The sequence below is a fragment of the Capra hircus genome, chromosome 8 (assembly GCF_001704415.2).
Source record: "Capra hircus breed San Clemente chromosome 8, ASM170441v1, whole genome shotgun sequence".
NCBI classification, from domain to species: Eukaryota; Metazoa; Chordata; class Mammalia; order Artiodactyla; family Bovidae; genus Capra; species Capra hircus.
Window position 1 is genome coordinate 28,627,066 of NC_030815.1, and position 25,397 is coordinate 28,652,462.

Here is a 25,397-nt window from a genome sequence, read left to right on the forward strand (position 1 = left end):
ATGAGGAAGATGACATAGAAGACGCAGTGCCAGAAAACAAACTGACGCTGGTTTTAAGACTGCTTTTGACTTCTCTGAGGGGCAGGGAGGCTTGGCACGCTGCGATTCGTGGGGTAGCAAAGAGCTGAACACGAATTAGGGACTGAACAGCAAAGGACTTCTTTTACAACATGGAACCCTCCACGACATGGGCACTGAAACTAAGCCAAACAATGGAAGATAGGTTGGTATCATATAGAAACACTTTTAGAAAAATGAAAAAGCAAAAACGGCAGTCAGAAATGACAATGTCTCTCTGTAAAGATACGCCAAGTACGCCTGCCTCTCTTGCCTCCCCTTTCATGTTCTCCATCTCTCCCACCTCTGCCACCCCTGAGACAGCAACACCAGCCTCTCCTCCTCAGCCTACTCAGCATGAAGATGACAAGGATGAAGACCATTAGGACGATTCACTTCTACTCAACAGTCGTCATCACCATGCATGCAGTGAATAATCAACACGCATACAGTCAGTGACTCATCTATTGTGTATATGCGTCTTCATGTGACAGTCTCATAGCTGCAGAGCTAGAACTGTAGGAGATGCTTTGGGGTCCTCATCGTCAACTGAGTATTCATGTTGAACATCACGTGCAAGATCTGTACTGAAGTAGACAGGCTATCCTTAAATAGACATGAGGTGAGTGAAAGTCACTCAGTCATATCCGACTCTTTGCAACTACATGGACTAAACACTCCATGGCATTCTCCAGGCCAGAATACTGGAGTGGGCAGCTGATCCCTTCTCCAAGGGAATCTTTCCAACCCAGGGATCGAACCCAGGTCTCCCACATTTGCAGGTGGATTCTTTACCAGCTGAGCCCCCAGGGAAGCCCAAGGTGAGTGATATTTAATATAAAATTAATAATGAGCTAGGTTTCTGACTGTTTTGTGACTTTGCTTTCAAAGAATTACATTACCATACCATGTGTCTCTCTTTCGTAAATGGAGAAAATGAGTATCAGTCCCTCATCACAAGTTAGGTGCTTTTTTTAAATTCAACAATGTTTCCAATACAGTATTATGGAAAGACTGTATGCCATGGAAATACTGTATGCCATAACATATTTATTAACATGCTATAAATTGAATATTAAGATATGACGACTACAGTTAACAATACCATATTGTACTGGACTTTCCAGGTGGTGCTGTGGTCAAGAATCTGCCTGCCAATTCAGGAGATACAAGAAACATGGGTTCAATCCCTGGGTCTGGAAGATCCCCCGGAGTAGCAAATGGCAACCCACTCCAATATTCTTGCCTGGGAAATTTCATGGACAGAGGAGCCTAGCAGGCTACAGTCCATGGTGTCATAAAGAGTAGGACAGGACTGAGGATGCACGCAGGAGGAGGAGGAGAATCAATTATGTCTCAATAAAACTGGAAAGAAAAAAAGAACTATAGCTATGAAACCCAACACCCTGGCTGCTCTTCATACTAAAAACATTCCATAAAACCAGAACTCAAATATGAAATGAAAAGTAAAACTGTAAGGTCTCAAAAAGTCATAAGTAGAAAGAGGATATCACGAGTTAAGTTGACTGGATCAAACCTATCCAATCATCTCTGCTTGCTCCTGAAACCCCACTTAAATGAAGACAGAATAAAAGTGAGTGACAGAAGAGATGACAGCCAACAAGAGATGTCAAAAGCGAATTTGGAAGATGGAAAACAAATGGACAAGTGAGTGTGTGTTTGTTAGGTTTCGGCTTTCTCAACTTTGCTAAATACTCAAAAAAGGCAGGGCCTAATAGCAAGTTGAATTCATATCCATAAAAAAAAAATCAGAAATTGGAAGCAGCAATTACCCCTGAAGCCAAGCCATGGAGTGGCAGGGAACACGGAGCGCTGCGGGAAGCCTCTGTAAGCAGCAGTTAGCTCTGTTCTCAGATGTCCTCTGCCAACTCCCTCCCAGACAAAGGGCCCTCTCCATTCTGGAAAAAGAGAGAGTTTATCTGCAAACCAATAAGGCTGATCCAAAAAGGTTCTGAGGTCGTGAAAACCAGACCCAACTGAAGGACAGGATAAGACACTTTATTAGAAATTAGAGGAGATTAGGAAACTGTGGGGGATGAAACCTCACAGCTCTGTTTCTCTCCTCAGCTCCCAAAACACTGACTCCTACACTTGAGGTACTATAAGAACAACAAACACTAGAAGGCTCCTTTGTGGGGAAATAACCAGGCCAAGGAGAAAAAAGCTACAGATTCTGGCCTTTTAAAGGTTCTCCAATTAAATGGAAGGGCTCCACACACAACAAGAGCTTTCTCCTAGCTTTTTAGTGCTTCTTTCTTAAACATGAACACACAGACAAGGATCACCAGACACTTGAGGAAAGCTTTTCATGTGAAATTCAGACAAACGGGATCAAACATTCAGAGAAAACAAAGACAATCTAGGGAGGAAGGGGGAGGGGAACCACCTTCAGAACAAGTATGACTTTCATCCACAAAGTAAAAATAAGGTATTACAAACATAAAACAAGAAGAGTCTACTATATAAAAGTATAGTCAAAGAACAAGAAACAACTCTGGGAAATTAAAAAATTTAAAACCAGAAAGAAAATTTAATAGAAAGGTTGTAATATAAAATTGAAGAAATCTCTTCAAAAACAGAAAAAAAAAAAAAAAGAGTGGAAAGCAGAAGAAATTAAGGATGTCAATTTATGGCAAACTGACCTATAAATCCAATTCAATTCCAATAAAATTACAAGGTTTCTTGGTGGAATATAAATAACATGTCAATTCTCAAACTCATATGGAAGATTAAAAAGCTAAGAATAACTCTCCTCCCTACTCCCTCAGAAAATATATTAAGAATATGGAGAAGGGAGTTTGCTTTATCTGCTATCAAGATTTACTCTAAAGCCATGGCAAATAAAACAATTTAGTATTGATTTAGAAACAGACCAACATGTAAGTGAAACAGAACAAAGCACCAGGAACCAAACTGTAGATTTTATAAAGGAATTTGATATATGACACAGATGACATTTTAAATCAATAAGTGGTAACAGCATAGATAGGTGAATAACTAGTACAGACAGTTGGTTATCCATTTGGAAAAAAATAAAATTAAACCCTCCTTCATTCTCTATAAAAAAAAATATTTTTTCTTCATGACTTTAGGTTATATAAGACATAAAAAAGTACTATCAATAAAAGAAAATAGTGATACATTCAACTACATTAAAATTTAAAACTGCACACAATGTAAATTGTTTTCACGTCTCCACGAAGAGGAAAAAGATGTTTGCCATGGGATTTAAGTAACCAAGTTATCAAATATATTTGAAACTCCTATAAATCAATAAGAATATACAAACAAAAAGGATAAAGGGGAAAAAATAAAATTGCAGTTCACAAAAGAAGAAACATGAATGACCAATAAACATAACATGAGCAATGTCAGGTAAACAGAAATTTAAGCAAGAGAAATTTAACATACCTTCTAATGCAAAAGAAACTAAATCTGAAAAATACCAAGGGTTCAAGAGACTTCAAGGGAAGAGAAAGTCTTCTCTCAAATTGATACAACCACTTGGGAGAATAACTTAGCATATATTTTATCTAATAATTGCAAATACACCAAATACATCCCACATAAAAATACTTGATGTTTATGGAAGCACTGCATGAAATAACTGAAACTTAGAAATTAAATCTCAGCCAACCCTGTAATGGATGATTATGCATATGATAAATCACTATAGATCAGTTAAATTGAATGAACCAGAGACAGTTTATTAACTGGGCTAAACCTCAAAAACAGAAGAGGGAAGAACAGTTGGACAAAGACTCATACTGTGTGATACTGCATGCATCCTTTTTAAACAAACAAAATACTATTAAAAAAACAAAACATATATCATCAATGTTTACAGACAGAAAGTTAAACACCAACTTCAGAAGGATGGTTATCTTGTGGGGGTGGGGTGTTAGTGAATGATTCAGTCTTCAGTGATATAAAATGTGTCTGTTATGAATTCTTAGGCAAATATGACAAACACTAAATGATCCAGATGGTAAATGTTGGCAATATTAATGGCATTGATTGGCTACATAGGGTATTAATTAATTATATATTAATCCCTATTAATTTTTATATGTTCAGATACTTGTTATAGGTGTATGGTTTAATCAATATAATCCATGTCTGGGGTACGTTATAATATACAAGAAAATTACAAAAGAACTATAAAATACCTCATGCAGTTATACATCCAAATTAACTTGCCTCCTCCCAAATAAATTTTTTAATTTTTTTTGTCACAGAATTTGCTTTCTAATCAAACCAAAGATACCTGGATCCCTATAGTGAGTGAGTGTGTGTCTGTGTGTGTAACAAATTAAATCACATTAGTTCAGTTCAGTCACTCAGTTGTGTCTGACTTTTTGCCACCCCATGGACTGCCATACCCCAGGCTTCCCTGTCCATTACCAACTCCCACAGCTTGCTCAAACTCATGTCCATTGAGTCAGTGACCCCAACTTAATTAAATCACATTGAGGGTAGAACTGTGGTGTTGGAGAAGACTCTTGAGAGCCCCTTGGACTGCAAGGAAATCAAACTAGTCAATCCTAAAGGAAATCAGTCCTGAATATTCATTGGAAGGACTGATGCTGAACCTGAAACTCCAATACTCTGACCACCTGATGTGAAGAACTGACTCATTGGAAAAGACCCTGATTCTGGGAAAGAATGAAGGTGGGAGAAGGGGACAACAGAGGATGAGATGGTTGGATGGCATCACCGACGCAATGGACATGATTTTGAGTAGGCTCCAGGAGTTGATGATGGACAGAGAAGCCTGGTGTGCTGCAGTCCATGGGGTTGCAAAGAGTCGGACAGGACAGCAATTGAACTGACTGACTGAAAGGTAGGGGAAAGTGAGTGAGTTTTTTTTTCCACTAGAGGGAGGTGTTGAACTTAAAATATTTTAAAATGGAGTTTGTTTTTGAACTGACATTTAACATCAAAGTAAACCACGATGTGCTGTTAGGAAATAAACTTCCTTTCTTTCCACATCTTCCAGAAACATAGCCCCGAAAGTATAATTCTTTATATGCACTTATATAAACAGTATCTCTTGAACTCCAAAATAAGGTTTCAAGTCTGAAGGATTAAAATAATTAGAACATATCAGAGTTAAAGTACTCCTCCTTCCTAACCTATGAAATAAAACAACACAGACAATAGTTACAACCTTAGTCCAGTACATGGTTCTCTCTCTAAATCCCCAAAGTTAGCACAGTTCGACAATCCAAAACAGTGTTCACTGGCAACTCTATGGAATACCTATCACAGTTATCAAACTTGAAGATTCAGCAATTATACTTCTAGGCGTTCACACAGCTGAATCACTTGTATGACAGCCCAAAGACACAGGCAAGGATGTTGGTGAATCATTTTAAAGTGAAGCAAAAAATTTTGAAGGAAATAAAATGTAAATCAATAAGGAATTTGTTAAACGTATTAGGAACTCCCATATAACAGAAAAGCTCGCAAGCACTACAAGAATAATGCAAGAATTAAAAGATGGACACCGAATATTACTGAGGCATATTTATGTAATTATGTTTATATATCCTTAGATGAGGGGTAGGACTGGAGTGGGCAGAGTAACAGGGCAGACCTCTACTTTCTGTTTTTAAAGTTCCCTATATTAGGGACATTTTTACAATGAGAACAATATATTTTAATTCTATAAATTGACTATTAAGATATGTTTGACCATTGATATAAGATATTGATATATTGATACAAGATATGTTTGACTTATATTGATATATGTTTGACTATTGATAAGATATAATTGACTACTAAGGAATGTTTGGAAATAATAGGCAGTACCAGCACCAGACTCACTTTCTACATCATTTGCTTACACAGGGCACCAGTGGACAGTTTCCCAGGAAACTACAAAGAAAAGCTCCTTGCTACCCTAGATCATTTAAGACAAAATTCTGAAATACTTCCTTTCCATGCAACAAACTCCAAGTTGTCCCTGGATCACAGCTGCGCTTACCCAGTCGATCACTGACATGTTGTATACCCCATCCCTCACTGCTGTCTTAGCACACATCCCACTGATGGATGCCGAATCTGATCCCACACCTAGTCTGACATCTTCCTTTACCACCACCCCCAACTCTTCCTTTCCCTCCTTCAGTCTGTGGTATTATTTTCAATGAACATTTCTCACGCTCCTCTGCCATCACAAGCTCTCACCTCACTTGATCACTAGATATATAAATCAAATTTAGCCAGAATGAGGAAAGGGTCACTTTATCCCCTGGCTTAGTTACAGAATTTTGGAAATAAAATAAATATGAAAACATACATTCATCTTCTAAATGCTTTTAATTCTACTGATGAGTTATACATTGAAATAAACTATAAAAAAGACAAAGGAAAGAACATGGCAATTTACCACTGCCTGTCCCACACTGCCTACAGTAGTAAAGCTCATGGCTAATAAGCATCCTCAAAGTTTTCACTGCTATTGCAGAAACAAACACATAAATAATTTAAATAAATAGAAGCAAAACATAAAATAACATATTTTCCCAAGATCAACATATATACGTCATTCTAAAATTACTATGGCTTTGCTTTGTTTCAAAATTTCAAAGAATGCCAAGAGAAGCATGGAATTTTTATGTTTATCAAAAGAGGACACGCATTTTTAAAAAATGAAAAATGCTTTTTTTAAATGATATAACTCCACTAAGAATCCCCATTAATATTCCAGAGAAGTGCACCTCTATTTATCACTTCAATACTGGGAAAGAAAGGAGACATGGCATAAAATTAAGATTTTCCTTTTATACAAGCCTGAATTCTAAAGCCCAGATGAGAGAAATATTATACCAGCTTTGTCTGTTTAAGATGGGGCTTCACTGAGGTTTTTTTCAAACTTATTTTAAAAACTGAATTCCCTTGGAGAGTTACACAAAAGAACACTGTTATACTAACATCTAATTATAGTATAGAAACCTAAACCCATCAACAGCCAATAGAGAGAGGAGACAGAAGAGAATTTTCATCTATCCCTCAAGTTGTTGAAAAAAAAAAAAAGACTTTTTTAAAGTCTAAAAGGTTTCCAAGCTTGCTTTATAAAAGGAAAGGCAGTTTTCTTTTGGTAAAAAGGACAAGGAATTAAGAGACAGACTTCTGAACATTTCACTTACAGAATACAATAAAATCTGTCTTATAGGTGGTAGTAACCTAAGGAATATATTCCTATTCTTCCCACACGTAATAATTAAAGATTGACAAAGAATTCCAAATTCCCTTAATACTTCATAATATAAAGTCTGATTTAACCATATATGTTTCATGTGAGGTTTAGAGGATTGATCAGGAAACTGTATGAAAATCATATCATCTACACATATGAATATAGGTCTCTGCAATATATTTTATAAATTTAGGGCTTCTGACTGGTAGTAGTGAAAATTTCTGAGTATTCAAAAATAAAGAGGTTATTTTCATTTACTTATGGGTACTTGTTTGTTTTAGGTAACCTTGAAGACAATTATCAATAACAGCTCAAATACCCTCTGCTCTGTGATAAATTTCCCCAAACTCCCAGGCAATTCATTTCTCTTTTATGACCCCATAGCATTTTCTTTAAAACTGTATTATATTACAATATTTCCTCCTCTCTTTACATGCCTCTCCATGTTGAAAGATCTTTTAGGAAAGAAATCATATCTTAATCAATTTTATATCCTCAGGACCCACAGCAGGAACTTAGGGACTGAATAAAGGAACAAGGGACTGAATGAATGAGATGACTAACTAACTATAAAATTACAAGCAGACTCTAAAACTACCAAGAGGTCTAAAGAGTAACTACCTTTACAGATTTCACAGAGGGAGTGACTGGGAAGAAAAGCATTGCCCAAGGAACAAAGGTTTGGGAAATATGCGATACTGTTGGTATTCTCAACACTTACATATACAACAAATTCAGTACTTTCACTGTTTACTGCCAGATTTCACTCTTAAAGAAATAGGTGCCTCCTATTCTCTGCAGGTTTGGGGCCACCTTCGTCTTATAAAACCGTTCCTAACACAAAAAGCAACTGTAAAATTTATTTTAGGTGAACATTTTTCATTCTGTAAAGAACAGATACCTTTGACATCTATATAAAGATTACATTTCAATGGCATTTTGTGTAGAAAAACTGTCTTATCACAAATTAATAGAAGAAATTATGGAAATTTATTTGAAATTTTAAATTAGTTGATTAGTGAATGAACAGTTTTAATTTCTCCTAACTCTCCTTCAAAGTAATTTATAGAATGTCCTAAAGATATGCAAAATACACAGAAGTAAGAATCTGGAGACTCATAATCTTTTCCCACACTAATTGCTCAGTCTATGATATGACTAAATCACAAACTGCAGTCTGCTCATCTATAATGGAAATTATTAGATGAAATCAGTGATTTTCAAATTGCACTGTGTGTTGGCAGGGAAAGGGTTAAAAGAACATGATTAAGAATTTGCACTTCTTAAAAAGAGTTCAAAAGAGAGTATTACTATACTATATAATTTGTAAGCATCTTTTAATATCCAAATTCTAATTATTCTATTTCTTTACATTATTAAAGACTGCGAATAGTCTCCCATTTTAAACTGGAAAACTAAATGCCAAGTGTATATATGTCCTTTAAAAATCAAACAATTTATGCAATGGAAGTCACCTGACTCTAATTCTAATAGTATCTTTGGAACCAGTTGCCCATATTGTCATGTAACTACAAATGAAACATGGCCTTCTACGAATTATTTTCTCCATGAGTAGGCGAGTCAATTATCTCACTAATGTAAATTTTAATACCGTAAGCATTAAAAAGACATATTGAAGGATCTGAATTATTATTTTTAAATACCTGTACTATAAATTGTAACTCTCTTCTCTCTGCTTCCCATTGTTCTGCTTGTAATCTAAGCTCTTCCAATGCTGTCTCTCTGATATGAGACTCCATCTCATTCTTCTCCTCCTGATGTTTTTCCAACGCTTCCTTTACATGAATAAAATCTTGCTTTACTATTTGATTAATAAAAGTTATCTTTCTTCTTTCATCCGCAATTTAAACATACAAAGGGCTTTCTGTACCCATAGACTGTTAAAACTCACTATAATTTATGTTAAAAGAATTAATAGAATGATATTTTGACAATCAGAATAATATCTGAATAAGAACCTATGATTACCCATTTAATTCAAGCAACATTTCATATATGTAATCCATATAATGATAGATACAGGTAGATATAGATAATGTATTGATAGATATAGGTAGATATAAATACAGATATTAAATATAGATATTTAAACCAATCTTTCCAAAAAACTTAGCTGCAGGGGCCTGAACAAAATGCATCCTGATAAAAAGACAAAAACAAAGTAAACTGTTGGGCATATATGTAATCTATATGTAAATCTGTATGTAAAGGAGATAATATGGAAAGCTCTAATTACCTATGAATAATAAAAATTTGAAAAATGAAATAAAACATTTTTAGGTCTGGACTATTAACTAATTTCTTGTTCTACAGACAAGCAGTATTTGCAAGATGCTTTTCTTCAGGGATTTTCTTAGTTGCACTACATTTACAGGATCTAATTTGGTTCAAAACATTAGAAGTATAAAATGCAAGCCCAATTTTCTAAACTGTAGCGTTTAACACTCAATCTGCATTAACACAGGAGAAAGATTCTGTGGTTTACATGAGAGAGAGGGAAAACCTCCCCTGTCCTTATAAACTGTAGCATGGATCTGCAAAGTAAAGACTGCCCTCCCAACACTACAGGAAAGCCAACAGGGACAGCCTTGAGGCTTCTTCCCCTTAGGAGAAAACAGTGACTCCTCTTTATTCCCAAAGGTCTCCATGCAGATCAGTTCAAAGCCAATCGTGTAAAATCAAAGTTCTCCTACCAAACAGATGATCAAGATCACATCAAGATCCATAAGAGATTTGAGATGCAGGCTGACTGCATAAGGAATGCTGCCACCGTTACTCCTCTTTCCCCATAATTCTAGGACATTTTATGTGGGGCAGTTTATACAGAGCAGCCCAGGGACTTGCAGTTTCAGTTGTCACTGAACTCCCCTCATTCAATTACTAATGGAACCCGTATATACGTCCGGCACTGTTCCAGGGTCTAAGACTAGCACAGTAAATAGAAGAGACAACTGTGACTGTTAGCAAGCAGGAAATCAAAGGTAGACACGCTGGCAATGGAAGGGAACCACTGTACTAAAACTTTTACATTTGGCAAATGCATTTGTAAAATTATTTTTAGCGAAGATTTATTTCTAGTATTCTGTAAAGTCATTTATACCCTTGGTAAATGGAAAGCATTTTTACCACATTTTTTTTTTAATTTAAATGGGTACTTAAAAAAAAATGGCAAACACAAACAATTCAAAATCTATCTTTTATGTGAGTGGCAACTTCAACTTTTTTTTTTTTTTTTGCAACTTCAACTTTAAACCACACTTTTACTTTAGAAACTAAAGAACAAAAAAATGGGAGGATAAATAGCTCACAATAATTTCAGTAAGAGGTCATCATATATTTTACCTACCATGCCATATACAATGTATTCTACATATATAATGAAGTTTATATCAGATATATAAAAATTTTTCTGTATTTATTGTATATTCAGGTCAAAATCTAGGGCCCACATTTCTAACATTTCTAAAATTCCAACTTTTCATGCTGCTAGACCAAAAGGGTTGTGGGTTCTTATCTTCTTACAATATTCCCATATAAGTGGGGGTTTTTTTATTTTGATCAAAGAACTCAAACTGTTTTCACAAAAGAAACAGTATATATATTCACACATTGCTAAAGCGTATTACAAAACAGACCTGAAAATATGACCCTAAGAAAAAAAAGAAGAAAGAGGGAGAGGAAAGGAGTTGGGAGGAGTGAGGAGGAAATCAGATTTGCTTGCTTTCTGGCATTTTCCTTTCCAAAGATAACTTCAAATAATGTATAATACATATAAGTTGTGACCAACTCTTGCAGCCCCATGGACTGCAGCCTGTCAGGCTCCTCTGTCAATGGGATTCTCCAAGCAAGAATACTAGAGTATGTTGCCATTTCCTTCTCCAGGGGATCTTCCTGACCCAGGAATCAAACCCGGGTCTCCTTCATTGCAGACATATTCTTTACTGACTGAGTTACAAGGGAAGCCCATAATACATATCAATGAATATTAAATAAAGAAAAATTTCTTCATGAAATATTTACCTGTAGAGTTTTCTCTAGTCTGCTTTTTTCTTTCGTAAGTAAATCATATTCCTGATGGCAATTTTGAATTATATTGTCTCTTTCTTCCAAATCATGTTCAAATCTTATGCACTCTTCTTTCCATTTCTGCTGGGAAATCTGGAATGCTTTCTCGATCTCATTTGCCTTTCCCTGAAGTTCTACATTCTGAGCTATTGAAAATATAAAAGAATAACGGGTATATTTACAACCACAAATTAAAACATAGGAGCTCAAAAACCTAGGCACTAGAGCTGATTTCATTTACAAAGTCATCTTAAAACAAAACATTTAACCAGTTCATACCAGTCAACATTGAAAAGTTTCTGTCCTAGAACCTATCTATTTTATAATTTCTCAATCTCTTCTTCCCCTCCAGACAGAGGTGATTTTGCCATGAATTGGTTATGACATATTCCTAGAGCACATTCCTAGACCACAAGTTGCACCAGCTGCAACTCAAATGCCTTTTCTCCTATTCAAGAAAATTAAAAAAAAATTTTTTTAAAAGACAGTTAAAAAAAAACTGGATACTCTTTTTTAAAAGACTTGATAGGTTACAAATTTTGATTTTTGACTTAGCAAACAATACTTGTGGCACATCTCATACTTAAGACCATCACAAAATTGAGGTTGTGAACCTTAAAACTAGAACTCTTTGCTCCCCTAAAGTTAGGCTCAACCTCCTATCCTAGTATTAACTCAACAATAACTATCACTTCCCAACTCAGTCTGGCTGCTGTTCTGTTTCAGCATCTAGAAAAGAAGTAATGAAAGGCTTCCAGGTCTGTCTTCACCACCTACCACCTGATTAAACCTCTCTGACTCTCTAACACTCAGTGGGAATAAAGTGCCTCCTAGTTAAGTTGCTGTAAAGATAACACGGAAGTACCGGTGATGGGCAGGGAAGCCTGGCGTGCTGCAGTCCATGGAGTTGCAAAGAGTGGGACACAACCGAGCGACTGAACTGAACTATACTTGTTAAACAAACAAACAAAAAAAACTATTTGTAGTATTATTTCTAATTATATTTGTGTTTTAAATGGATCATGTATTCAAAGGATTCAAAATACAAAAGTTATTTAAAAGGTACAAAAAGTCTCCCTCCCATTCAGTTACAAGATAATATTGTATCATTTAGCATCTTGTATTGCAAGTAAGTTTAAGGCCATTTTGATTCCTGTTCCTTTGCAAATGGCTTACTTTTCTTTCCTTTTCTTTTCTTCTCTCTCTGAAAGCTTTAGGATCTTTACTTTGTCTCTATTTTCTGGCTTTTCATAATGCTATGCCTTCACGTGTCTTGCCTGGAGAATCCCAGGGACAGAGAAGCCTGGTGGGCTGCCGTCTATGGGGCCGCACAGAGTCGGACACGACTGACGCAACTTAGCAGTAGCAGTAGCAGCATGACTTCATGTGGGTCTATTTTCTTCCACTGTGGTAAATATTCAGTGGGCCCTTTCAATCTGGCAACTCATTTTTCAGTTCTGAGGTGCTTTCTTTTTAAGTAATTTCATTGATCATTTATCCCTTTCTGCTCTCTCTCATCTCTTTCAAGATCTTCCACTATTCAGATTAGCCCGCAAAGTTTCTTGCCTTTTCTCTTTTATCTTTCTACCTTTGTCTGTACTCTAATTTGGGGAAAATTTTCCCACCTTCATCTTCTACTGCTTTTGTTGCCATTTTTCATTTCTGACTTCATATTTTTAATTTCTAAGAGGCTTTTATTTTCTTTATATCCCCAGTTCTTACACCATGGATGGAACATATTCTTTTTCAGCCGTGAGGATATTAATAATGCTTATTTGTTAAATCTGCTCCTGGCAGAGTTTTTGATTCTTCCAGATTAATTCTTTTACTCCATTTTAGAGGATTTCCCCAAGTATCTGCTAATTCTTGGTTATCTGCTCCCAATTAAGCGTAACTATAAGGGTGGCACATCTTTTATACACTCACATAGCTACTACCCGGATGCTGAGCTTGACGACAGAAGTTGATAACTGTGGTCTGATAAATGTGGAAAGGAAACTCCCTACATCACTACCATTAGGTTTTTCTCTTGGCTTGGTCAGATGACCCATGGAAGCATTCCCACACAGAGTGTAGTAATCTCAAGGCTTACTTTTGGGAAAGTCAATAGAAAAAAGAATCTAGAAGCAATAGATCCTCAGTATTCAGTAGCAGCATGTTATCTTCCTGGTTTTGCCAGTCTGGAAACTCTGTATTTTATCATCTCCAGATATTAAGCCCCCAATTTACACTAGGAAGTGGGAGCAATCCCAGAACAGCAGGCTCTTGGGAAGGGCATCTAAGAACATATGTGCTACTAGAGCAAACAGCTATTAACTAACCTCCTTTATTTTACTGGGGCTTAGGATTCTGACATCTTAAGTCTGCTAAGTCAGTTATCCCTCATCCACTTGTTTTCCAACTTCTGGTATTTTCTCTCTTGTCTTATCTCCTCTCTCAATCATTATGAGATTATCTCTTTTAATATCCCATAAATTCATTAGGTTTTTTCCTATTCTACCCTCAATATTTTATCACAAAAATTTTCAAAAATAAAGTTTAGAGTAGTAGAGTATTGCACAATGAACACCCATAAACTCCAGACTAGATTCCATGGGTAACATTCTGCCGTACGTATATTCTGTGCACATCCATCCGTGCGTCTGTCCATGCATGCATGTGTATTCTGTGCACATCCATCCGTGCGTCTGTCCATGCATGCACGTGTATTCTGTGCACATCCATCCGTGCGTCCGTCCATGCATGCACGTGTATTCTGTGCACATCCATCCGTGCGTCCGTCCATGCATGCACGTGTATTCTGTGCACATCCATCCGTGCGTCCGTCCATGCATGCACGTGTATTCTGTGCACATCCATCCGTGCGTCCGTCCATGCATGCACGTGTATTCTGTGCACATCCATCCGTGCGTCCGTCCATGCATGCACGTGTATTCTGTGCACATCCATCCGTGCGTCCGTCCATGCATGCACGTGTATTCTGTGCACACCCATCCGTGCGTCCGTCCATGCATGCACGTGTATTCTGTGCACATCCATCCGTGCGTCCGTCCATGCATGCACGTGTATTCTGTGCACATCCATCCGTGCGTCCGTCCATGCATGCACGCATTTCTGTGCACATCCATCCGTGCGTCCGTCCATGCATGCACGTATATTCTGTACACATCCATCCGTGCGTCTGTCCACGCATGCACGTATATTCTGTGCACATCCATCCGTGCGTCCACCCATGCATGCATGTATATTCTGTACACATCCATCCGTGCGTCCACCCATGCATGCACTCGTCTTCTCCATCCATCAGGCCATCACAGTTCTCACACATTTCAAAACAAAATGCAAATAAAAGTGAATTTCAATCCTGAGTAACTGAGCACTCATAGCAATACTTAGAGTTAAAATACATAATTCAATTATTTTGCAGGTAAAATTTACATACAGTGAAATTCATAAATCTGACATTCATAAAATCTTGTACCATTCAAAGAGACTTGATAAGGGCATACACTAATGTAGCCCAAACTCTTATCAAAATACAGAACATTTCCTTCAATCTGAAAATTTCCCCCTACCTTTTTAGAGTCAGTTCCCCTCACCAACCCATCCTAGAGGTAACCATTTTTCTGATTTTTTTCAGCAACAAATAGTTTTTTCTGTCCTATAATTTCATACAATGGAATCATACAAGAAGTCATCGTCTGTGTAAAATTTCACTCAGCATAATATTCCTGAGATTCATTCATGTTATTGAATGTATCAGGAGTTAGTTCATTTTTATTGCTGAGTAGTATCTTATCCAATGAATATACAAAAATGTTTTCGTCTTTTGTTAATGGACATTTAAGGTTTTTCTCCAGTTTGGGGCTGCATCAATAGAGCTGCTATGAAATTCTTATACAAGTCTCTTGTGGACAAATGTTTCTCAGAGAAAATACCAAAGAGTGAAATTTCTGGGTCATTGGAGAAAATAATATGTTTATTTTAAAAGAAATTGCCAAGTTTTTTCCTAAAGTAGTTGTACCATTTCACTTTCTCACTAACAAAATATAAGAAAGAGTTCCAGTTGCTCTATATCTGAACATATTTGGTATTGACACTCATTTCAATTGAAGCCATCTGATGTCTATGCAGTGATAGTCAGTGTGATTTTAATATGCATTTCCCTAATGACAAGTGAGGGGAAGCATTTTTCATGTGATTACTGGAATTCTTCTATCTTCCTCTGCGAAATGTCTGTTGAAATCACCTGACTTTGGGCAAGTAACTTTCCATCTTTCCTGGACTTCAATTTCTTCATAATTAAATAGAAGTCATTATTAACTTGTACACCTGATGCCTTTCAAGTCTTATAATCCTAAATTTCAGACAGTAGTGTAGTAATTAAATGTCAAAGGTAATCAAAACTATCTTTGACCAATGGCCGGACCAAGACTAAGGATCATAAGCTTTATAATACTATAACTTTGACATTTGTTGAGTCCATGCAATTAACAAAGCACTTTTGTTTTGTCATTTCATTTTTAAAACAGTTTCAAGTATCAGTATGTGGCAGAATCAGGACCTAAATCTAAATCTTCTGAATTCATGTTCAGTGTTCTCTTCATTAAAATTAACTGAGTACAAGAATGTTCAGGGGAACACTATTCTTAACAACCAAAAACTAAACATTACCCACTACCACTGTCAACAAAAATGGAAGAATATAAGTGTAGTATGTTCACACTATACAGCATTAAACATCAATATTAAGTTCATACAACAATAGGGATGGACTCATGAACACAGTGTCGAGGGAAAGCAGCCAGGCACAAAAGGGTACATACTATATGATTCCTTTCATATAAAGTGCAAAAAGGAGGCAAAATAAATTAATGTCCTGCTATTAAAAATCAGGATAGCAGTCATCTATGTGGAAGACTTTGACAATTTTCCATTCCATGACCCAGGTGCTGGTTATAAGTCATACACATAGCTAGGCACATTTCTTTACATATATTATACTCTGTGATTCCTAAACCTGACTGATCAACAAATCAGCTGCAATGCTTCTTAAACATATAGATTCTCTGAGCCTAGAGATTCTGTTTCAGATTACATGGGACAGGAAGCCCATAATTCTTTTTTAAATCTCTATTTGATTCTACAATTATTCATGGAACAAGTGCTCTACAAAGTGATTAACAGAATTTTGAACCTCTTTCTATACATATACAAAAACATTAATGTCAAGTAAATGAATGTTCACATAACTGCCAGAAAGCATACACACAACAGCAAAGTCTGTCTATCCAAAGCCAGTCATACCTCTGCTCTTATATGGAATCCATACACAACAGGGACCAATGATATACAATGACATTACGACCCTAAACGTGGAAAGAAACAGAAACAGTTTTACCACAGAGTTTTTCTTGTATCCTGTGTGCCTCAGCTAGCCTTTCTTCAGCAGCCCGTCTTCCGAGTCCAGCTTCCTTTCTAGCAACAGCCAGGTCGTACTCCAGACTTTGTCGCAACGCCTCTCCTTTTTCAACCTCAGATCGTAGCTTGGCAATCTGGCTCTCATAGCTTGCCAGCTAAAAGCAGATTTCTGATATCATGAACCAATATCAAAACATGTCTCGAAGATTATGAGACCATGAACTCAAACATTTAAATTAACGCAGAAATTTGTTTCTGTAATATTTATAAGACAAGAATTTACACATTGATACTTCCTAAAAGACTGGAAAAGAAGCACTAACCTTACTACCAAATAACATTAATTTTCTTATCCTAGAGAATCCACTAGAGAACAAAAATGAAAAGGAAAAAAAATTCTGATACGAACTTCTTATCCAAAATAAAGAGAAATCAACAGGTTTTAATCAGAAATAGTCATATGTAAAAAAGGCATGACATATAGTAAGCATTTAAAACTTCATTCTCTCCTTCCCTTCTAATCCATAATTGAAATCAAGAAGCTAAATATTTTATAAATATTTATTCTGATAAATATTGATAAATATCATCTATATTATTTCTCTTGATTATGATATTACTGATAGAGCATAAAGTAATAGAAGTACCAACTCTGCACGGGTTTTAATAACCAAATATCTAATTTACTATTTGCGAGAGTTTGAACCAGATGATTTATAAAGTCCCTTCCCACTCTCAAATTCTATGATCTAAACAAAGATTCATTAAATGATATTAAATACTTGCTATATTTCAAGTACAGTGAAAATATAAAAACAAACATTAGAGAGCTCTTGATCACAAGTAATGAAATACTACAGAAAGGCATAAGGGATTAGTTTTACAAAAGATAAAAATACTATGATAGTTCAAAGAAAATCAAAATTACTTATTGCTGGAGGGAGAAAAAGACATGGCGGATGAGAGAGAATGCTATCATAAAGGAAAGCACAGAGCTACTACATCAGGCTAGAAATAATGGTTCAATCACCAAGAAAGAAGAAAAGACAAAAAGAATTTCTAAAGGGCAACATCAGAAACTACCATTAAGTAGCTGTGTAGTGGTTAATATGTAGAACAAGGAAGGAGTTACACTCTTTCTGGCATATAAAAAATAATTTCCATTTTAAAAATGTTATAAAAATAACAACTTTGGCACACTTACACTCACAAAATAAGAATCTACAATTATCTTTTAATATAGTAAGCTAAAAAATAAAACCTTAATTACACACTCAAGATAACTCCATTAATTTCAGAATCACTCCATCCCTCAGGAATAAAGCTGTTAACATCTGGGCATTCCCAGTTATGCCAGTCATTTACCTGTTTGTGCTCAGACCCACTCCACCCCCTATCCTTCTCCACACTGCTCTGTATTCCAGGAACTACACGTGCCATGATGACTTGACCATGGCTTCTCAAGCATCTGAGTCAATAAGAGGCACTGCGCTGTACCTGAGGACAGGAAAGGGGAAGCCAGGATATTTGTCCCTCTCTCAATCTACCCTGAGCAGCATCTCTTCCTTGTGCTTGCAAATACTTCCGGATAGGCCCTCCATCCAAGGCCCTAATTTTTCCAACCTTAGGAACAGAAGTGGCTTCCTAGTGTTACTACCCTCTGGGTCACCTTAACATCCCCCATTTGTCTTTTTCCCTCTTCTTGTACTTGTGTAATCAATTCCATTTGGACATCAAGTAGTATGACTCTGAATACCAGAAATAGTTTTGAGGTGGGTTCTCCGTTCTGCGAGCTTGGTTTTGTTTTGTTAATTTTTAAATTCTGCCTATAAATGATATTGAGCTTCCCAGGTAGGTCTAGTGGTAAAGAATATGCCTATCAATGCAGGAGACTCAGAAGATGCAGGTTCAATGCTTGGGTTGAGAAAATCCCCTGGAGGAGGAAATGGCAACCCACTCCAGTATTCTTGCCTAGAGAATCTCATGGACAGAGGAGCTTGGCAGAATATAGTCCATAGGGTTACAAAGAGTCAGACACGAATGAAGCGACCTAGCATGCATGCATAAATGATATCATTCAGTATTTGCCTTTCTCTGTCTGACTTATTTCACTTACCATAATGCCCCCAAGGTCCATCTATGCTGGCACAAATAGCAAGATGTCACTCTTTTTATGGCTGAGTAATATTCCATTAAATATATGTATTGTGTGTGTGTATACACAAATATTTTCTTTATCCATTCAGCTATTGATGGACACTTAGATTTTAAAGATATTTTATGCCAATCACCCAGTGTATTAGTATTAGGAGTACCTGATAAGGCAAATACCTGGCCTTGGTTTTTACATGGTTTCATTCCTCTCTGCCTTGCTTTATAATGGACACATTTAGAAATCATATGGCTAAAAAAATATATATATATGTAAAATCATCTAAACAAATAATTGAAACAATAAGAATGTATAGTAATTGGAGCTGAACCAATCATAACTACCTATTTTGAGAAAGTTCCCTTTCTTCCATAAGATAATTTCCTATCTCTTTAATGTGAACACATAATTCAAAATATTTTGATCATATGAAACACAGTAAATGTATGTTCTGCTAAGAGAAATGTGATAACTATAAATGTATGTGAAAGAACATATTTAATGGATGAATGATTAGCAGGTCAGGAAGCAACAGGTAGAACTGGACATGGAACAACAGACTGGTTCCAAATAGGAAAAGGAGTATGTCAAGGCTATATATTGTCACCCTGCTTATTTAACTTATATGCAGAGTACATCATAAGAAACACTGGACTGAAAGAAATACAAGCTGGAATCAAGACTGCCGGGAGAAATATCAATAACCTCAGATATGCAGATGACACCACCCTTATGGCAGAAAGCGAAGAGGAGCTACAAAGCCTCTTGATGAAAGTGAAAGAGGAGAGTGAAAAAGTTGGCTTAAAGCTCAACATTCAGAAAATGAAGATCATGGCATCTGGTCCCATCACTTCATGGGAAATAGACGGGAAAACAGTGGAAACAGTGTCAGACTTTATTTTGGGGGGCTCCAAAATCACTGCAGATGGTGACTGCAGCCATGAAATTAAAAGACACTTGCTCCTTGGAAGAAAAGTTATGACCAAGCTAGATAGTATATTCAAAAGCAGGGACATTACTTTTCCAACTAAGGTCCATCTAGTGAAGGCTATGGTTTTTCCTGTGGTCATGTATGGATGTGAGTGTTGGACTGTGAAGAAGGCTGAGCGCTGAAGAATTGATGCTTTTGAACTGTGGTGTTGAAGACTCTTGAGAGTCCCTTGGACTGCAAGGAGATCCAACCAGTCCATTCTGAAGGAGATCAACCCTGGGATTTCTTTGGAAGGAATGATGCTAAAGCTGAAACTCCAATACTTTGGCCACCTCATGTGAAGAGCTGACTCATTGGAAAAGACTCTGATGCTGGGAGGGATTGGGGGCAGGAGGAGAAGGGGACGACCAAGGATGAGATGGCTGGATGGCATCACGGACTAGATGGACGTGAGTCTGAGTGGACTCCGGGAGATGGTGATGGACAGGGAGGCCTGGCGTGCTGCGATTCATGGGGTCGCAAAGAGTCGGACACAACTGAGCAACTGAACTGAATATTCTCAAGTAAAATGTATGTTTGGTTTTAAAAAATAAAAAAGTTTTAGCGATTATGAATAATCGCAACTCATTTAACAAATACAATTTGATATTCAGTATGCAATAATGCAACAAAAATAAAACCAATTACTACTTCAAGTATTTAAAATTATCTCAATTGCCATCAAAAATGCAAATAAAAGAGTTACATACTGATCACTTGTCATTGTAATCATAAACCATCATTCCTTAGATAAGCTGAAACAAAAATTTATTCAACACACAACTACTGAGGACCTACTATGTGCCAATAAGCAACTCAGGAGGTACAGACCCAAAGCATGGTCACTGCATTCAGCTCTCAGGAAGCTTACGGACTAAAGAAGATTAGGTAAGTGTGAAATAAATGTTCTAGCTCTAAAATATCTGTAACAACATATTATGGAAGAGCAGAGAAAAGAGTAATTATCTTCACCTTTAAAAGGTGTCCCAACAGAACAGCGTTGGAATTTAACAAAAACAGAAGCGAAATACACAGTTTACGTTTGACTGTCAATAAATTACAACTAGTATTACTGTCCACAGGCACTTCACAAGTTCTATTTCACCTAATGATCTCAACAACCCTTAGGACCAGTGTTTCACAAGTAGAAACCAATGATGTACCAGATAGATAACTTGCTGAAGGCCACATACCTTGTAAATGGAAGGACCAGGAATGAGTCCAGGTCTGTGTAATTCCATATCTTTTTCACTACATCAGGCTACCTAAGCTGAGCTTTAAGGATGAGTAAGATTTAAACAGAGAAAAAGAAGAAAACAGAGAAAAAAGACAACAGACAGAAAAGACATACACATATAATTCATGAATTATCCTAGAGTAAAAAGTAACTACTGTCTTTGGAATATATGCATATATATATGAAATACATATATTTATATACACACAGGCTAATAAAAGATATAATGATATAATTTTAAAAGAAACTACAATAATTCATGAATTACACTATGATCAAAAGGTCCATACTCAAATTTAAGAGACTGTTCTGCGACTGAGACCATAAGGAACCTACACTAAGATTTCCAAAATGTCTAATTTATAAATATCCCTTAGTCACCAAACACATACATCAATTAACACTTTTGATCAACTGTGTTGATTGTTAATTAAAATAAAATTAAGACAACATACAAATAAATATAAAAGTTCATTAAATTTCTAATTTAACACTCCAAAACAACTCCACTATATTTTAAAAATCATGTTATATTAATTTCCTTTTTAAGCACGAGAAAGTTATAGAGATAAATATTGAAACAAGGAGTTTCTAATATGCGAAATGAATCTAAAATAAGCAAACTCTACTTTTACCATTATATAAGAAAGAAAATTCTACCTCTGCATTGTGCTTAGTTGTTATTTCTAATTTTTCTTTCTTAGCCCGATGGAGTTTCTTTCTGAGATCAGCAGTAATATCCAAGTCTGTTTCACTTTTAACCATTTGTTTTATATCAGATGAGGCATTCTTCAACCTATCAAAAGAAAATATAATTCTTATAAAGTAAATTTCAGGCACTTCTAGTATATCTGATAACTTATCTCTCAAAAAATAGGGAACATGTTATGGTCCTTACCCGAAAGAAATGTGCCAGCAAAAGATATTGATTGCAAAAGCTAAGACAGAAATGCAAAGCAGTATATAAACAAATCACTGTCCACTGGGAAACCACCACACTGTTCAAGATAGGCAATTAAAGGTTATCTCATCCTACCACAAGCTGACAAGTCTTGGAGAAGACTGAGTTCTTTCCTTACTACTCTTTTAAATAACAGGTTTAAATTATGCAAATAAAACACATACTACAAAAAGTATAAGAATACAGATTCATGCTTTAAAATGAAAGACTAAAGCACTCTCTTTTCCCAAAATTAAAATGTTAACCAAAATAACAGCAAAGAGAATTTAGAGATATAAACTCAAAAGGAGAATGAAGATTGGAGATGAGACAGTAGCTATAAAATATTGGAAGTTGGAATGCAGGTGGATAAGTGGTGACTGACTGACATAAGCAACCTGAATTGAAAGCCAAAGAAAGCAACTGGATTTACACCAGAGTCACCAAAAAGCTCACTTCATTGGCAACATCTTTTAAAATGGGGGTAATAGTAGAGCAGAAAACAGAAGAATTGGTTGAAAGTCTGCCAAAGAAATAATGAGCTCCTCAGATCCTCTACCCTATACACCACACACTGGGTATTGATTTCTTCCCCACTCTGGCAGAACACTAGGGGTTTAGTCCCTGGAGAGGATAAAACAGAACATCTCAGGATATCAGATACAAACGTGGTAAGTGTTCCACACCAAAAACAAGACATTCAAGTAAAAAGATATATAATAAATTAACATCCTTGATCTTCTAATATTTATTGTCTACCAGAATGCTGGCAACCAAAACAGTGACTGGAAGAATCTTCCCTGGAGAATCTAACCAGCAGGCAAAAAAGACCCAAAGAGGATAATGCTAGAGGTTTTCCAGCCAAACAGCTTAACCAGACCAGCTGACAGAGAATACCTCGCACACAGAGTTTCCTATCATCCTTTTAGACCTTTGCTTCTAAATATGAACAGACAGCCAAGGATCACCAGAAAATTAAGCAGCATTTAACAAGAAAGACAGAGACCGCAAGGGACAGGGAAGAAGTCAAAGATTATTCCAGGGAAAAATAACTTTAAACAGAGAGAAAGGGAAAACCCCTAACATTAAAATGCTCAGAAAAATAGGAAGAGATAAAAAAATCCATAAAGCAAAAACTAGATGTAATTTTAAATGAAATATTCATAGAACAAAAGAAGAGAGTTCTTGGAAATCAAAAATACAAGGTAAGAAATGAGAAACTAACTAAATAAAAGAAAAATATCCAAGATGCCTGAAAAAATTCCAAGCAACAATAATTTCCACTTAAGAATTTTATGCTCAACAAGTACCATTCAAAGCCAAGAGTATGAGAAAGACTATTTCAGTTCTGTAATACATCAAACCATTTACCTACAATGAATTTTCTCAAGGGGATACTGGAGACTTGCCTCACCAAAATAAAACCCACACTGAAAAAAAGACATGGGATTCCAGCAGTAGGGTATTCAAGACAAGAAAACAGTAAAGGGATGTCTAAGACAGGACTCTTGAGAGTCCCTTGGACAGCAAGGACATCAAACCAGCCAATCCTAAAGGAAATCAACCCTGAATACTCACTGGAAGGATTGATGCTAAAGCTGAAGCTCCGATACTTTAGCCACCCAATGCAAAGAGCTAACTCACTGGAAAAGACCCTAATGCTGGGAAAGACTGAGGGCAAAAGAAAAAGGGAGCAGCAGAGGATAAGATGGTTGGATAGCACCACTGACTCAATGGACATGAATTTGAGCAAACTCTGGGAGATTGTGAAGGACAGGAAAGCCTGGCATGCTGCAGTTAATGGGGTAACAAAGAGTTGGACACGACTTAGCAACTGAGCAAGAAGACAGAAGGATGGAAGGAGATACCCAGTGAGAACTGTGGGATAATGTCCCAACTGAACTGGCCAACACCTCCCAGGAGTGATTTCTTTAAGAACAGGAAAACAGAAAATAACAGATGGCATCACCGACTCAATAGACATGAATTTGACCAAACTCCGGGAGAGAATGGAGGACAGAGGAGCCTGGCATGCTACAGTCCATGGGGTTACAAACAGCTGGACACGAGTTAGCAATTGAACAAGAAAAACGAAAATGGAATTTAGTTGTTTAATATAAGACTAAAGTAAGAAAGAATCAATGAAACCAAAATTTGGTTCTTTAAAAAGGTCAATAAACTTAATAAACTTTTAGTTAGCTAGACAGAGAAAAAAAAAAAGAAACTCAAAGTATAAAAACAAAGGATGAAAGAGCAAATGGCACTACCAACCCAGAAGGATTATAATGAGTAACATGAACAACTTTATGCTAACAAATTAGACAATTTAAATCAAATGGACGAATTCTTAAAAAGATAGTAACTACTAAGACTAACTCAAAAGGGAATGCGAATCAGAACAGACTTATAGCATTAAATTAATATATTTCAAATCTAACCATAAGCCAAGTCTAGATTACTTCATGAATAAATCCTACCAAACTTTAAAGAAGAAATAATACCAATCCTCACATTAGAAGTGGGCAAAACGTTTCTCAAAATCATTCTGAGTCTGAAACAGACATCACTAGAGAGAAAGGGTAATAGACCAATATCTTTCATGAAGAGAAATATAAAAAAATCCTCAACAAAACATTAGCAAACTAAATCCAGCAACATGGTAAAAGAATTAAATTACAACATGACTAACTGGCATTTATCCCAAAAGTAGAAAATTCATACAATGTCTGAAACTCAACTGATGTAAAATACCATTTTACTAAAACAAAGGACAAAAAGTACATATCTCAATAGATGAACAAAATCCAGCACCCATTTATGATAAAAAAAAAAAACTCTCAACAAATTGGGAATACCAGGGAATTTTATCAATCTGTGAAAGGGCCTGAATGAAAAACTGCCAAAAAGTAGCATCAAACTTAATGGTGAAAGTTTAAAAACTGAAAGTTTCTCCTAAGTCTGGGAACAAAACTGAGATGTCTACTATTTTTATTCAAGACTGTGTTGGAGCTTATAGACAGTGCAACCAGGAAAGAAAAAGAAAAAAAAAAGGCACAAATACTGGAAGGGAAGAGGTAAAACTATGTAATTAAAAAGGACATGATCCTTCAGGATTATCCTAAGAAATTCATTAAGAAGCAAAAAGAGTAGAACAAAAAACAATTTCAGCAAGGTCACAGAATATAATATTAACAGACAAAAACCAATCACATTTCTAAATACTAGCAATAAATAATCTAAAAAAGAAATTTAAAACATAATTCCACTTATACTAGCGTCAAAAAATAGGATTAAATTTAACAAAAG

The 25,397-nt window shown here is 36.1% G+C and overlaps 1 protein-coding gene across 1 annotated transcript in view; it reads right to left on the bottom strand.

Moving 5' to 3' along the window:
- CCDC171 (coiled-coil domain containing 171) overlaps positions 1-25,397 on the bottom strand; it is a 351,122-nt gene that overhangs the window by 311,553 nt on the left and 14,172 nt on the right. The window contains exons 3-6 of the mRNA XM_005683650.3: positions 21,812-21,947; positions 16,773-16,947; positions 11,327-11,517; positions 8,950-9,081 (exon numbers count right to left, since the gene is read on the bottom strand). Coding sequence (XP_005683707.1) covers positions 8,950-9,081; positions 11,327-11,517; positions 16,773-16,947; positions 21,812-21,947 — 634 coding nt within the window. The remainder of the gene's footprint in view (positions 1-8,949; positions 9,082-11,326; positions 11,518-16,772; positions 16,948-21,811; positions 21,948-25,397) is intronic.